The 13,362-nt window shown below is 40.5% G+C and overlaps 1 protein-coding gene across 1 annotated transcript in view; it reads right to left on the reverse strand.

Annotated features, from left to right (window-relative positions):
- LOC123990903 (alpha-(1,6)-fucosyltransferase-like) overlaps positions 1–13,362 on the reverse strand; it is a 155,150-nt gene that overhangs the window by 36,656 nt on the left and 105,132 nt on the right. Inside the window, exon 4 of the mRNA XM_046291912.1 lies at positions 12,328–12,490. Within this exon, the coding sequence (XP_046147868.1) occupies positions 12,328–12,490 (163 nt within the window). The remainder of the gene's footprint in view (positions 1–12,327; positions 12,491–13,362) is intronic.

Raw genomic sequence — 13,362 nt, forward strand, 5'->3', positions numbered from 1 at the left:
GATGAGGTAGATTGGGTAGGTTATTTACAGATGGACTATTTACAGCTGCAGCGATCGGTTAGCTGCTCAGATAGCTGATGTTTAAAGTTAGAGAGGGAGATGTAAGACTCCAGCTTCAGGGATTTTTGCAATTCGTTCCAGTCACTGGCAGCAAAGGAGGTGCTGGCTTTGGGGATGACCAGTGCAATATAACTGCTGGAGCGTGTGCTACGGTGGGTGTTGCTATGGTGACCAGAGGGCTGAGATAAGGCGGGGCTTTACCTAGCAAAGAATTATAGATGACCTGGAGCCAGTGGGTTTGGTGACGGATATGTAGTGAGGGCCAGCCAACGAGAGCATACAGGTTGCAGTGGTGGGTAGTATATGGGGTTTTGGTGATAAAACGGATGGCACTGTGATAGACTACATCCAGTTTGCTGAGTGTTGGGGGCTATTTTGTAAATGACATCGCCGAAGTCAAGGATCGGTATGATTTACGAGGGTATGTTTAGCAGCATGAATGAATGATGCTTTGTTTTGCGAAATAGGAAGCCACTTCTGGATTTAATTTTGGATTGGAGATACTTATGTGAGTTTGGAAGGAGAGTTTACAGTCTAACGAGACACCTAGATTTTTGTAGTTGTCCACATATTTTAAGTCAGCACCGTCCAGAGTAGTGATGCTAGTCAGGCGGGCGGGTGCGGGCAGCAATCGGTTGAAGAGCATGCACATAGTTTTACTAGCATTTAAAAGCAGTTGGAGGCCACGGAAGGAGTGTTCTATGGCGTTGAAGCTCATTTGGAGGTTTGTTAGCACAGTGTCCAAGAAGGGCCAGGTGTATACAGAATCTTCTACATTTGCACTCACTGTACACAGATTATTCTATTATTTTGTGTTATTGACTGTATGTTTGTTTATGTGTAACTCTGTTGTTGTTTCTGTCACACTGCTTTGCTTTATCTTGGCCAGGTCGCAGTTGTAAATGAGAACTTGTTCTTAACTGGCCTACATGGTTAAATAAAGGAGAAATAAAAAAAAGAGGTTGGTGAATAACCTACTTACCAGTATTTCTTTATTAATGTCTAAGAAGGCTAATGATTGACCATACTGCCACACTGAAAAAACAAGATGGTGGAGAAGAGGATGAAAGGCTTACCTTTAGAGCTACACATTGCAGGTTCAAACCACACATGTACAGATTGTCCACATATGAAGTGTAAAAATATGGTTTGGTTTGTATGACTAAATGTTACATTTATAGTCCAATCTGGTTTCTTAAAAAATGTGTGTTGGGGGGGGGGGGGGGGGAGTCTAAGCTGACGCAACGCATTGAATAACACATTCATAAATGGCAAAAAAAGACAGTGAAAAAATAAATCATAAGGAATATGGTTTTGAAGTGTCTGTCCTACATCTAGGAGATAAAAGAAAGCTCAGGGGGAAAAAAGTATAATATAGTACCAGTCAAAAGTTTGGACTCCTACTCATTCAAGGGTTTTTCTTTATTTTACTATTTTCTACATAGAATGACATCAAAACTATGAAGTATGGAATCATGTAGTAACCAAAAAAGTGTTAAAGAAATCCAAATATATTTCAGATTGAGATTATTCAATGTAGCCACCCTTTGCCTTGATGACAGCTTTGCACACTCTTGGCATTCTCTCAACCAGCTTCATGAGGTAGTTACCTGGAATGCATTTCAATTAACAAGCGTGCCTTAAGTTAATTTGTAGAATTTCTTTCCTTCTGAATGCGTTTGAGCCAATCAGTTGTGATGTGACAAGGTAAGGGTGGTATACAGAAGATAGCCTGATTTGTTAAATCGATATTATTGCAAGAACAGCTCAAATAACCAAAGAGATATGACAGGTCAGTCAATCTGTAAAATTTCAAGAATTTTGAATGTTTCTTCAAGGGCAGTAGCAAAAACCATCAAGCGCTATGATGAAACTGGCTCTCATGAGGACCGCCACAGGAAAGGAAACTGAGATTTACCTCTGCTGCAGAGGATAAGTTCATTAGAGTTTCCAGCCTCAGAAATGTAAAGAACAGCTCAAAAAGCTGTCACACCCTGATCATAGAGAGCCCTTGGTTCTCTATGGTGTAGTAGGTCAGGGTGTGACTAGGGGGTGTTCTAGTATGTCTATTTCTATATTGGTGCTAATATGATTCCCAATTAGAGTCAGCTGTTTATCGTTGCCTCTGATTGGGGATCATATTTAGGTAGCCATTTTCCCACCTGTGTTTTGTGGGATATTGTTTTGTGTTTGTGCAGCACTACTTTCACATTTCGTTGTTGGTTTATTGTTTTTTTTGTTCAAAGTTTCACCATAATAAAGATGTGGAACTATACTCACTCTGTGCCTTGGTCCACTCATTACGACGATCGTGACATAAGCAAAGAGAAAATACATAAACTGTGGGGACTGTGTGAATCAGGCCTTCATGGTCAAATTTCTGCAAAGAAACCACTACTAAAGGACACCAATAAGAAGAAGAAACATGGGCAATGGACATTAGACCGGTGGAAATTTGTCCTTTGGTCTGGTGTCGTTGTGAGACGCTGTGTGGGTAAACGGATGATCTCCGCATGTGTATTTCCCACCGTGAAGCATGGAGGAGGAGGTGTTATGGTGTGGGGGTGCTTTGCTGGTGACACTGTCTGTGATTTATTTAGAATTCAAGGCACACTGCAGCGATATGCCATCCCATCTGGTTTGGGCTTAGTGGGACTGTCATTTGTTTTTTCATCAGCATAATGACCCAACACACCTCCAGACTGTGTAAGGGATATTTTACCATGAAGGAGAGTGATGGAGTGCTGCATCAGACGACCTGGCCTCCACAAACCCCCAACCTCAACCCAATTGAGATGGTTTGTGATGAGTCGGATCGCAGAATGAAGGAAAAGCAGTCAACAAGTGCTCAGCATGTGGGAACTCCTTCAACACGGTTGGAAAAGCAATCCATGTGAAGCTGGTTGAGAGAATGCCAAGAGTGTGCAAAGCTGTCAAGGCAAATGGTGGCTATTTGAAGAATCTCTAATATATATTATACTCAAATTGTCACGCCCTGGCCATAGAGGCTTTTTATTCTCTATTTTGGTTAGGCCAGTGTGTGACTAGGGTGGGCATTCTATGTCCTTTTTTCTATGTTTTGTATTTCTATGTCTTGGCCTGGTATGGTTCTCAATCAGGGACAGCGGTCTATCGTTGTCTCTGATTGAGAATCATACTTAGGTACCCTTTTCTCCCACCAGTATTGTGGGAAGTTAACTTTGTTTTTGTTTCGAGGGCACATAGCCCAAAGCTTCACGGTTTGGTTTGTTCTTCATTTGTCGGCGTCATTTTAAAATAAAGTTCAAATGTATGCTTACCATGCTGCACCTTGGTCCAGTCCTTCAGCCAGCCGTGACACAAATAAAATATATTCTGATTTGTTTAACACTTTTTTGGTTATTACATAATCCCATATGTGTTATTTCATAGTTTTGATGTCTTCGTTAGTATTCTACAATGTAGAAAATAGTAAAAATAAAGAAACTCTTGAATGAGTAGGTGTTCTAAAACTTTTGACCGGTAGTGTGCGTCGACGTTCAAAGGCAAGCATTTCAAAATCTTTCCAACATCGTTGTTGGTCCCTACGACAGTGGATACTTTATAAATGTTAAAAATGTATTCATTATTTTTAACTCTCGTGATTGCATGATTTGTCGAGCATCGAATGGATATCTGTCAAGCTAGTAATCTGGTTAACTGGCAAGTGCCAGGCAGGGCTAACGTTAGCTATTTAGCGAGGCACCAGGTAAGTTAGCTGGCTGGAGCTAATGTTAGCTTGCTAAAGTCAGCTGAAGCTCTTGTTTCGAAACACCCCTGTCTAAAAGAGGCATAATCTGAAACTGGTTGGAATCGATGGAAGAACAGCATCAAATTCAATATGGATAACTACAGAATCAAGATGAGGATGTCAGGTCTCCGTAAACACAGGAAAAAGAAGGAGAAGCAATCCAGAGAATGAACCACCGCACTCAAACATGAAGAGACCTAGGTAAGTGGGCTGAAGTGAACTTCCTGCCAAACCTCCACCGTGGAAAGGACTCAGGGAGTCGTAAATCGCTGAGACAGGTAATGGTCCAAGAAGTTCAGAAGACGGAAGGAAGATTGATAGGAAGATGCAGAACACATTCGCACTGCGGTGCCAGGGTATAGTCACCGACACTCAAATTGTAAAGGAGTTCCTTGATCTCTGGACTGCTCTGAGCATGGAGCCGCAGGTAAAATTGCAATGCTGTATTAATATATTAGTTCTACTGAATTAAATTGTGATACAGTATTCCAAACCTGTGAAAAATTCAAAATGATGTCCATTCCAAGTGTAGGTGTATGCAGAGTTCTAGCGAATTTACAAACCAGAACCTGCCAAACATCTTCTATGCTGAGATTGACCGTCACACCCCTGGGTTAATGACCTTGTACAGACAGATGGCATCGAAGACTGGAAGGACTGCTGACACTTTGGTTGACATTCTGAGGTGTCATGATCTACAGGTAAGATGGAGGACTCCACATTATACTGAATTCAGATCTTGGTCTAATGCAATTATCAACTACTTACTAAACCTTGAGGGGAGATGTCCCAGACACAGATTAAGCCTAGTCCTGGACTAAAATGATTTCTATGGAGATTCTCCATTGAGCTTGCTTTTTAGTCCAGGACTAGGCTTGATAAGAATTTTAAAAGGCACCTGATAGTTTGCCCTTTTGGGACTATTCCACTGGTTTCATTGTACCATGTCCCTAATTAAACCGAACTCAGTGAAATATTTAAAATCTTTCTCTGGTACCAGGTTAGATCGGGTAAGCAGATGTCATAAAATGTACATTCGTGTATCCCTTTAGGAACACATGATGCCCACACAAGGTGTACAACTGTTCGCTGTGCTCTTCCTGTGTTGCTGCGCTAGTAAGCAAAACATGCTTAGGTAGGTTTTCTGTCATTCCAGTAATATTGTATTATTGTGCCCATTCCCAATCAACCCACTCCAGCACCTGAGGTGATCTCAGATGATTAGATGGGTGAGTATGGTCGATCTAGCCAACCATAAGCCCTTGTAGATGTATTGCTATATAACACATCTGTCTAGTATTCTCATATGGATTCAGACGAACCAGAGGTTGGTGATTCACCGGTAGCCCTGCTGACAATCCTTGTTGACAACACAGAAAATCCAGTCCACTACAATCCGGTCATGGTGTGTCGTCCTGGAGAGTGAAGTTGTGGTGATTGACCTCCCCAGACTGCCGGATGCTTTCCTGGGTAATGTTTGGTCTGATTTATGCTCTACATCTCAGTTATCCTAAAGAACTGTCCAACACGTTCAAGTTCATTCAGAAAATCCTGCTTTTAAATTCCAACTATTATTTGTTGACATTGTTGCATTTTTTTTTTACGAAAGGAACCACAAAAGATACTTTCTCTTACCCCCTAATCATCTTTACAGTAGCACCTCTACCAGGGTTGGGGTCAATTCCATTTCAATTCAGGAAGTAAACTGAAATTTCTGTTCTAATTTCATTTTATAGGAGGCAATGAGAAAAATTGGAATTGATATTGAAATGTTAGCTTACTTCCTGAATTGAAAAGGAATTGACCCCAACCATGATGGAAGTGCTACTGTAAAGTGTTCTCTTTAACAGTTAACCTTTACAGTATGTAGGCTAATAATTGTAGGTCTTGGTGCTTCTTAGATCTGCCGTTTTCCTTAACTTATTATTTCCTTGCTCAAATGCATTGACATAATTAGCATGTTGTCTACCGTTATTAACATGGCACTTGAATACGTCTACTGCTGTTAGTTTCTTTTCAAGCATGTTGTCCACTGCTTGTAACGCAGCACATGAATAAGCCTAGCACTGCCAATTATTTTTTTTAGGGCTTACATATGGAGCAATGTCTCAGTGGAGGTCAGGGTCGGGTCAATTCCATTTTAAATTCAGTCAATCCAGGAAGTGAACTGAAATTCAAATGTTTTCCTCAAAGGAGGCAATGAGGAAAATATAAAAATTTCAGTTTACTTACCAAATCGACTGAATTGAAAATGACTGACCCAAACCTGAGCTCCACTGAGACATTGCCACATTGACCCCAATTGTGGAACCTTGCACTGTGTTCTCTAACATGTAAACCTTTTCCTGTATTCTCTTTAAATGTACTCTGATTGTTATTGTTACTGCAGCAATAAATCCATATTATTCCTGGTTTAAAAGCATTCATTTGTACATGTTTTTTTTACATTGCAATTATTCTGTTTGAGTCAGCACTACTAAAGAAAACCTACACAATCAGTGGCCACAAAGTTTTTGATTAGATGCACAACTACCTTTTGATTTAAGTAAGTTCTAGTTTTTAATTTGCATATGAGTTGTTGCAACTTACAATAATGTATTACAGGCTAGGATTAATTGGCTAGGATGTAAGCATTTCACTAAAATATAAAGTTCATACAACATGAAGTTTGTAGAAAAACTACTTGAAAGTGGTGTTACGTTTACTTAAACATAATGAGTTTAATTGATATATTTTAAGTTACTGTAGATCATAGTAATAAAGTTCATTCTAATGACTTTAATTAAGCTCTCTGTAATCAAAAATGTATATTAATTAACAGAAATTGAGTACTGTGTATTTTTTTAACTAAGAAAGTCAGTTAAGAACAAATTCTTATTTGCAATGACAGTCTAGGAACAGTGGGTTAACTGACTTGTTCAGGGGCAGAATGACATATTTACCTTGTCAGCTCAGGGATTCGATCTTGCAACATTTTGGTTACTAGTCCAACGCTCTAACCACTAGGCTACCTGCCGCCCCAATCAATAATTTTAAGTTTCATAACAACAAAAACGAAGCAATTAGTTGCCACAAATGTATTGAGTTCTGCTAACTTATTCGGCTTTACAGTGTACTTGTACCGGCTGTTGGTGGAAGAAGGTGAGGACCAAAGCGCAGCGTGGTACGTGTTCGTCATGTTTATTCCAAACTGAACACTAAAATGCAAAACAACAAAGGGACAACCGAAACAGCTCCGTCAGGTGCAATACACACTAAACAGAAATGAACTACCCACAAAAACCCAGTGGGAAAATCTACCAAAGTATGGTTCTCAAAAGTATGGTTCTCAATCAGAAAAAAAACAGATGCCACTGATTGAGAACCACACCCGGCCAAACAACAAAGAAATCCCAAAACATAGAAAAAGGAACATAAAATTCCCACCCTAGTCACACCCTGGCCTAAGCAAAGTAGAGAATAAAAGCCTCTCTATGTCCAGGGCGTGACAGTACTTGGCCTTTACTGGTATTTTTTGTAACTTATGTACCGTAGCTTAGGCCAATTTGTGAAAAGTGCAACATCATAAGCATATTATTTTAGCCAAACTTTTTATGGTTATTTCTCACATTGATTGATCAGCCATAAACTAACATGTTGCTATTGTCTACCCTTGAATCTTACAATGAGGATAATGCTTTTAGGGCCTGATGCCTCTTAAAATGCGGAGAACTTTAAGTGTTTTTCCCATAGACTTGCCATTATTTTGCTACAATTACCTCCACGTATCATCATGAAAAGAACTGGAAGCAGTTTGATATTCAGAGTTTTTTTTACATTTTGTTTTTAATTCAATAGAGTTGAATTCATCCCTGATGTTGAATTACCCTTTTCTTACTTACACAAAGCATTCCAGGATGTATGCAACAAGCATGCCCCTTTCAAACAATTCCCGAATTAAGGGCAGACACCTCTGATTCTCAGATGAACTAGCTGAAATCATAAGGAAACGGGATGGTGTGTGGGCTAAAGCAAGAAGGTCTGATTTGGCTGAAGATTGGATGGCTTTTAAATGCCTTTGGAATCAGGGTGTGACTACGACCCGAGAGCTGAAAGCAGACCACTCCCTCAAATCTACTGCTGATAATCTGAATAATCCTTCAAAATAGATGCACAGCTTTCTAAACAACTGCTGGTAGGTGGTAACTGAGAAAACCGGTTTTAATCAGCATTTTCTTGATGCAGGTGGATTATTGGATAGGGTTAAAGGTCTAAATGAGTCCCCTGCGAAATGACCTGATACCCCCGTCCACTCCTTCTCCAGGTTCTCCTTCTCAGTCTCAGAGGTGCGTAGAGCGGTGATAGCAATTGATGTCAAACAAATCCCCTGGCCCCGATGGTCTAGACCCCCGCCTATTACAATAAGGTGCAGACATAATTGCTCCCCCTTTAACATGCACATTTAACCTCACTACAAATTGTAATGAAATCCCCAAGTTGTGGGAATCAGCATTTTACCTACTTCTTTTGAAATGAGGTGACCACTGTCTACTGAATAACTATAAGCCCATATCTAAATAGTCTGTTTTGGCAAAAGTATTGGAGTTCCTAGTCAATAAGCAGCTTAAGGCCTACTTCCAGGAAAACAATATTTTGGGTGGTATGCAATCAGGTTTCAGGACAAGCCACAACCGCACTGTTACAGTAATATTGAACAGTTTTGGATGATATTTACTGTGCTCTGGATAAGAAGTTGCATTGTGTATCAGATTTGTTCATAGATTTGTCAAAGGAATGGGACACTGTGGACCATACTGTATTGGTGCAGAGACTGAAGTGTATTGGGATTACTGGTCATGCTCTAGAGTGGTTTGTGAAATACCTGTCAAGTAGAACCCATTGTGTTAAGGCAGATGGTTGTAAATCCGACATCATAGAGCTGCACTCAGGTGTGCCTCAAAGATCCATTTTAGGTCCCCTGTTGATTATTATCTCGATCAACAACATTGGGAGACATGTTGAGACAGCTGACGTTTAATGCGAATGACACTGTCTCTATTCAAGTTGCAGCAGTTTGATTTTGGCTTTTGAAAAATCTAACATCAAAAATAATCTGTGCAAATTGAAGCTTGTTCTGAATTCCTCTTAAACAAAACACATGCTAATTTCCAATACTAAACACTCTGAAAACCATGTCATTACTACCTTGGAAGGGAATTCCATATAGCGAGTCAAGAAGTACAAATATCTGGGCGTTTGGGTGGATGAGAAGCAGAGCTTCACTACTCATCTTGAGAACCTGGTAAAGAGGATCAGGTTGAGAATAGGTTTTATTACTGGTATAAGGCTCAGCCAGAAAGAGCTGCTCCGGTGTACATTCCTCTCTGTCTTGGACTACAGGGATGTCATTTATATGCAGACCTCAAGCACTACCATGAAGGCACTTGATTCTGTGGTTAGGTTTATTACCAACCAAAAGCTTTTGACACCACTGTGACCTCGGTAGTGCTGTTGGCTGGTCTTCGTTGACTCTACAGTACATAGATCATAGTATACCAATCTTGAAGCCTAAGGCCATTTTGGGAAAACTGCCACTTTATCTCCGTTATTCTTTGATAAGGTCAGAAAATATATCAGTTATGGTCTCACTCCTACTTACTTTTAACGGTTCCTATAATCAGAACGGATCACGGCAAAAAGGCGCTTTAGCTACTCAGCTCCGTGGTCTTGGAATTCTCTCCAGGCCAGCTTGAAACACCATGGTCTTGTTCCCTTGGAGGAGTTCAGTTGGTTTACTCACATATTACCGAGGAATGTGATTGTCATTAGGATTTGATGCAGTGGTACATATGATAGATTTATTTTATTTTGTATCTATGACGCTTGTTTGTTTCTGTGATTGAAATGTATATGCTATAGAATGCTAAATGTGTCTGTTCAGATATTAGCAAACTAATAGATGAGTTGCCACCCCCACTTATTTGCATCGCCAAAGATCAGATAACCAAATATACAGATGGAGATTCAGTGAAACACAATCACATTGATTGATTATCAGACAAGTCAAGGGCTTTTAGTCGGGATGTAGCCCCTATAGGCTTACGCGAGTGAAAAGCAAAATAATCAACCTGCTATACTAGGCTAGCGTAGGCTACATAGCTAGCTAACATGATATCAAAGTTTTCTGATAACACTGTTAGAAGAGCAAAATAAACAAAAAAAATCAAATCATGAACGCTCACCTCAATTCGACTAACATTTTGCCAGCCTAATTGTAACCAAATATTCAAACTGAGATTCGGACATTGGTTGATTTATCAAGTCCCAAGACTTGTCTCAAAACAGCGCGTTAACGCTGTCGCAATCAGAACGGTTATACAACATTATAGTTGATAATACTTTAAAGCTATTGCTTTAAAATATTTAAAATGGTTGGATGACTTTGGGAGTTTCAATAAGCAACAATTTGATATATGCCTTCAATTGCATTAGCCTACTTTATTCCAATATTTTCATCATTCCCATAATTATTGATTGACGCATCCAGTCGTGGTTAAGAAAACGTGCATGCGTAGTGGTGGGCTTTGTGAAGTGACATGCCCATTTTAGAACTGCCACGAGGAGGGAAACAGCCTCGTAACAGGTGCTGCCAAGCAACCATCATTATGAAGCATCAAATCTCATGAACACACGCTGCTTACGCCAAATTTAGCTATGACTGTGTTCTAGGAGCATTCTTGCAACAACAAGTGAAAGTTTTTGCACCCTAAAATAAACATTGTAGAATCATCCACACAACTGGAAGCTTTGGTGTTCTGGGAACATACATTTAATTTGTTTGCACCCTAAAATAAACATTGTAGAATCATCCACACAACTGGACAGTTTTTGTGTTTTGAGAAGATCTTTTTTCCCCACAATGTGATGCTCCAACAAAATGTTTTCTGGGGAACGTTCTTGTAACATCAGGTAAATGGGCCAGTTGAAAAGGGTCCATATCGTTTTTATATATATATTCTACAGAATACAGAACATTTCCAATGCATATTTTGAGTTTGTAGATAAGTACCATATCCTGACAAATTCTGATTCCAAAAGTGTCTTTTAGACATAGACTCAGTATTTCAAACATTAGGAACACCCCCCCCCCCTTTATTGCCCTCTATCAGTCTCAATTCGTCAGGGCATTGAAAGCGTTCCACAGGGATGCTGGCCCATGTTGACTCCAATGTTTCCCATAGTTGTGTAAAGTTGGCTGGATGTCCTTTGAGTGGTGGGACCATACTTGATACACACAGGAAAGTGTTAAGCAAAAAACAAGCTAGCAGCTTTACAGTTCATGACACAAACCGGTGCTTCTAGCACATATTGCTATGCCCCATTCAAAGGTACTTAAATATTTTTTCTTGCCTATTCACCCTCTGAATGGTACACATACACAATCCACGTCTCATCTACACTGGTTGAAGTGGATTTAGCAAGTGACATCAATAAGGGATCATAGCTAACACCTGGATTCACCTGATCAGTCTGTCATGGAAAGAGCAGGTGTTCTTAATGTTTTGTATACTCAATGTATATGATATTGGGATTGCTCCGAATTATCCACATTATTTTAGGTGATTGTTTTTTTTGCATCCTAAAATAAACATGCCCAAATAATAATTTCTAGTTGAATGAACATATGAGACAATTTGTGGAAACACATTTGAAGTTTTCTCATGTTGGAGCTATATACTTGGGCCAGCTAAACATTTTAAAATCAAGTAACACTTTGACCGAAGAGTTGAGTAAACAAAACAAAAAGACTGTGGAACCAGTTACTTAATAATATTCAGTTGAAATATATTTTTTTTACAGTGTGGGAGAATAGGCAGACAGACCCAGTGGGCTTTGGGAGACGAGAGGGGGGCTTCTTTTGTTGGTTGTATAGGTGCGCGTGTCTGTGTGTGTATGTATGTGTGTCTTTCTGCATGCATGCTCCGTCTCCTTTTCTGTGTGGCTTGTGGGGGCTTCCTCTGCCCGGCGCTTGCTGCAGATGCAGACTTTCGAAGCTGCAGGCTGGAGACAGGGGTTGACGGGCGGCTGAGCTGAGCAGCCCTGAGTACTGATTACTCGCTCCAATTGGTGGACAATTATTGCCCCATTTACAAGTAATAAATCAACAAGGAGGCAGAGAAAGGGAGGGAGGAGGGGAGAGAGGGCTGGGGGACACTGCAGTCTTACAGGGCCCATCAACTACGTGAACGTGTGCCTCGTGTCTCAACCGCTCCCTGCTCACAGTGAGCTCAAGGCCAACATAAAGGAAGAGAGAGCCGCTGGAAGAGAGGAGTGGAAAGGAAAAGTGTGTGTGCGTGTTCCTGTTGTTTCTGTGTGTGTGGCGGGATGGGTGGGGCAGCCTGTGGAAGGCTTTTAAGAGGTCAAATCAAATCAAATGTTATTGCAGTGTGTGTGCATGCGTGCATGTTTGTGTTTATGTACTGTATGTGTGTGTGTATCTGTCTGTGTGTGTCTCTGACCTCTGCTGGTGTCCCAGGTCTTGTAGCAGGGTGTCAGCCTGTCTGGGCCTTTCCCCGGCCTCCACATGGCCCAGGCTCTTCACCTCGCTGCGGACAAAGTACCAGAGCTCCCTCACACCGTTCTCTACCCTCCGCCTCAGCTCCTCCTGGGTGGGGCCTGGACCTGAGGGGTAGTGGGGTGGTGGGGATTGTGGAGGGAAGAAAGGAAGGAGGGAGGGAGCGAGGGGGGATAGAACAACTATTATGAACATAAAGCACAGGTGGAATTGTCATTGAACACATGGTAGCTTCAGGAACATACTGGATCGTCTGCTTTCTCAATCCCTGCCTCTCAACCTCCATCCCAAGGGGTTGCTTTGATCAGAGCATTATTAGCACATCTGTTTTGTCTGTACAGGATGGAACACCACACTGATACACATTTTACAGACACAATCTATTTTACAATAGTTATATTTTGTTTGTTTTTAGTCCTTCCTCTATTTCTGATGTCCATCCAGTTTGATTTCTATTTGTAACTGTGCTATTTCACAAAAGTTCTGAACCTATTTACATCCGACAGATCCCGTATGTTTTACATTGTTTATCTTGTTATTAGTCCCACCCTTCAGCTCCATTCAACCCCTCCCATCTATCTCTTTATTAACACCATCCATTTTGGATTTCTATTTGCCATATATTTTTCAACTGTGGTGTGATGCTTCACAAAGCTACTCAACCTTTCTATTCTCATAGCTTCTACAGATTGTCATTTTTTTTGTTGCAAAAATAATAATTATATTATTGATTTATCGACTATGGCTTTTCAAATCACCCAGTAGTGCTATCTGCAGCGTTAGTTCTAGGCAAATGTTGCAATTCTTCAGCCATTCCTGGACCTGTGACCAAAAACAAGCTACATACAGACAATACCAAAAAAAAAATGATCTAATGACTCTGCCTCCTCACAGCAAAATCTGCAGAGCTGGGAAGATTGTATCCCCCATATATATATTATCATTGCAATAATTTTGTATAGCAATTGAAAAGTGTTTC

The sequence above is a fragment of the Oncorhynchus gorbuscha genome, linkage group LG12 (assembly GCF_021184085.1).
Source record: "Oncorhynchus gorbuscha isolate QuinsamMale2020 ecotype Even-year linkage group LG12, OgorEven_v1.0, whole genome shotgun sequence".
NCBI lineage: Eukaryota > Metazoa > Chordata > Actinopteri > Salmoniformes > Salmonidae > Oncorhynchus > Oncorhynchus gorbuscha.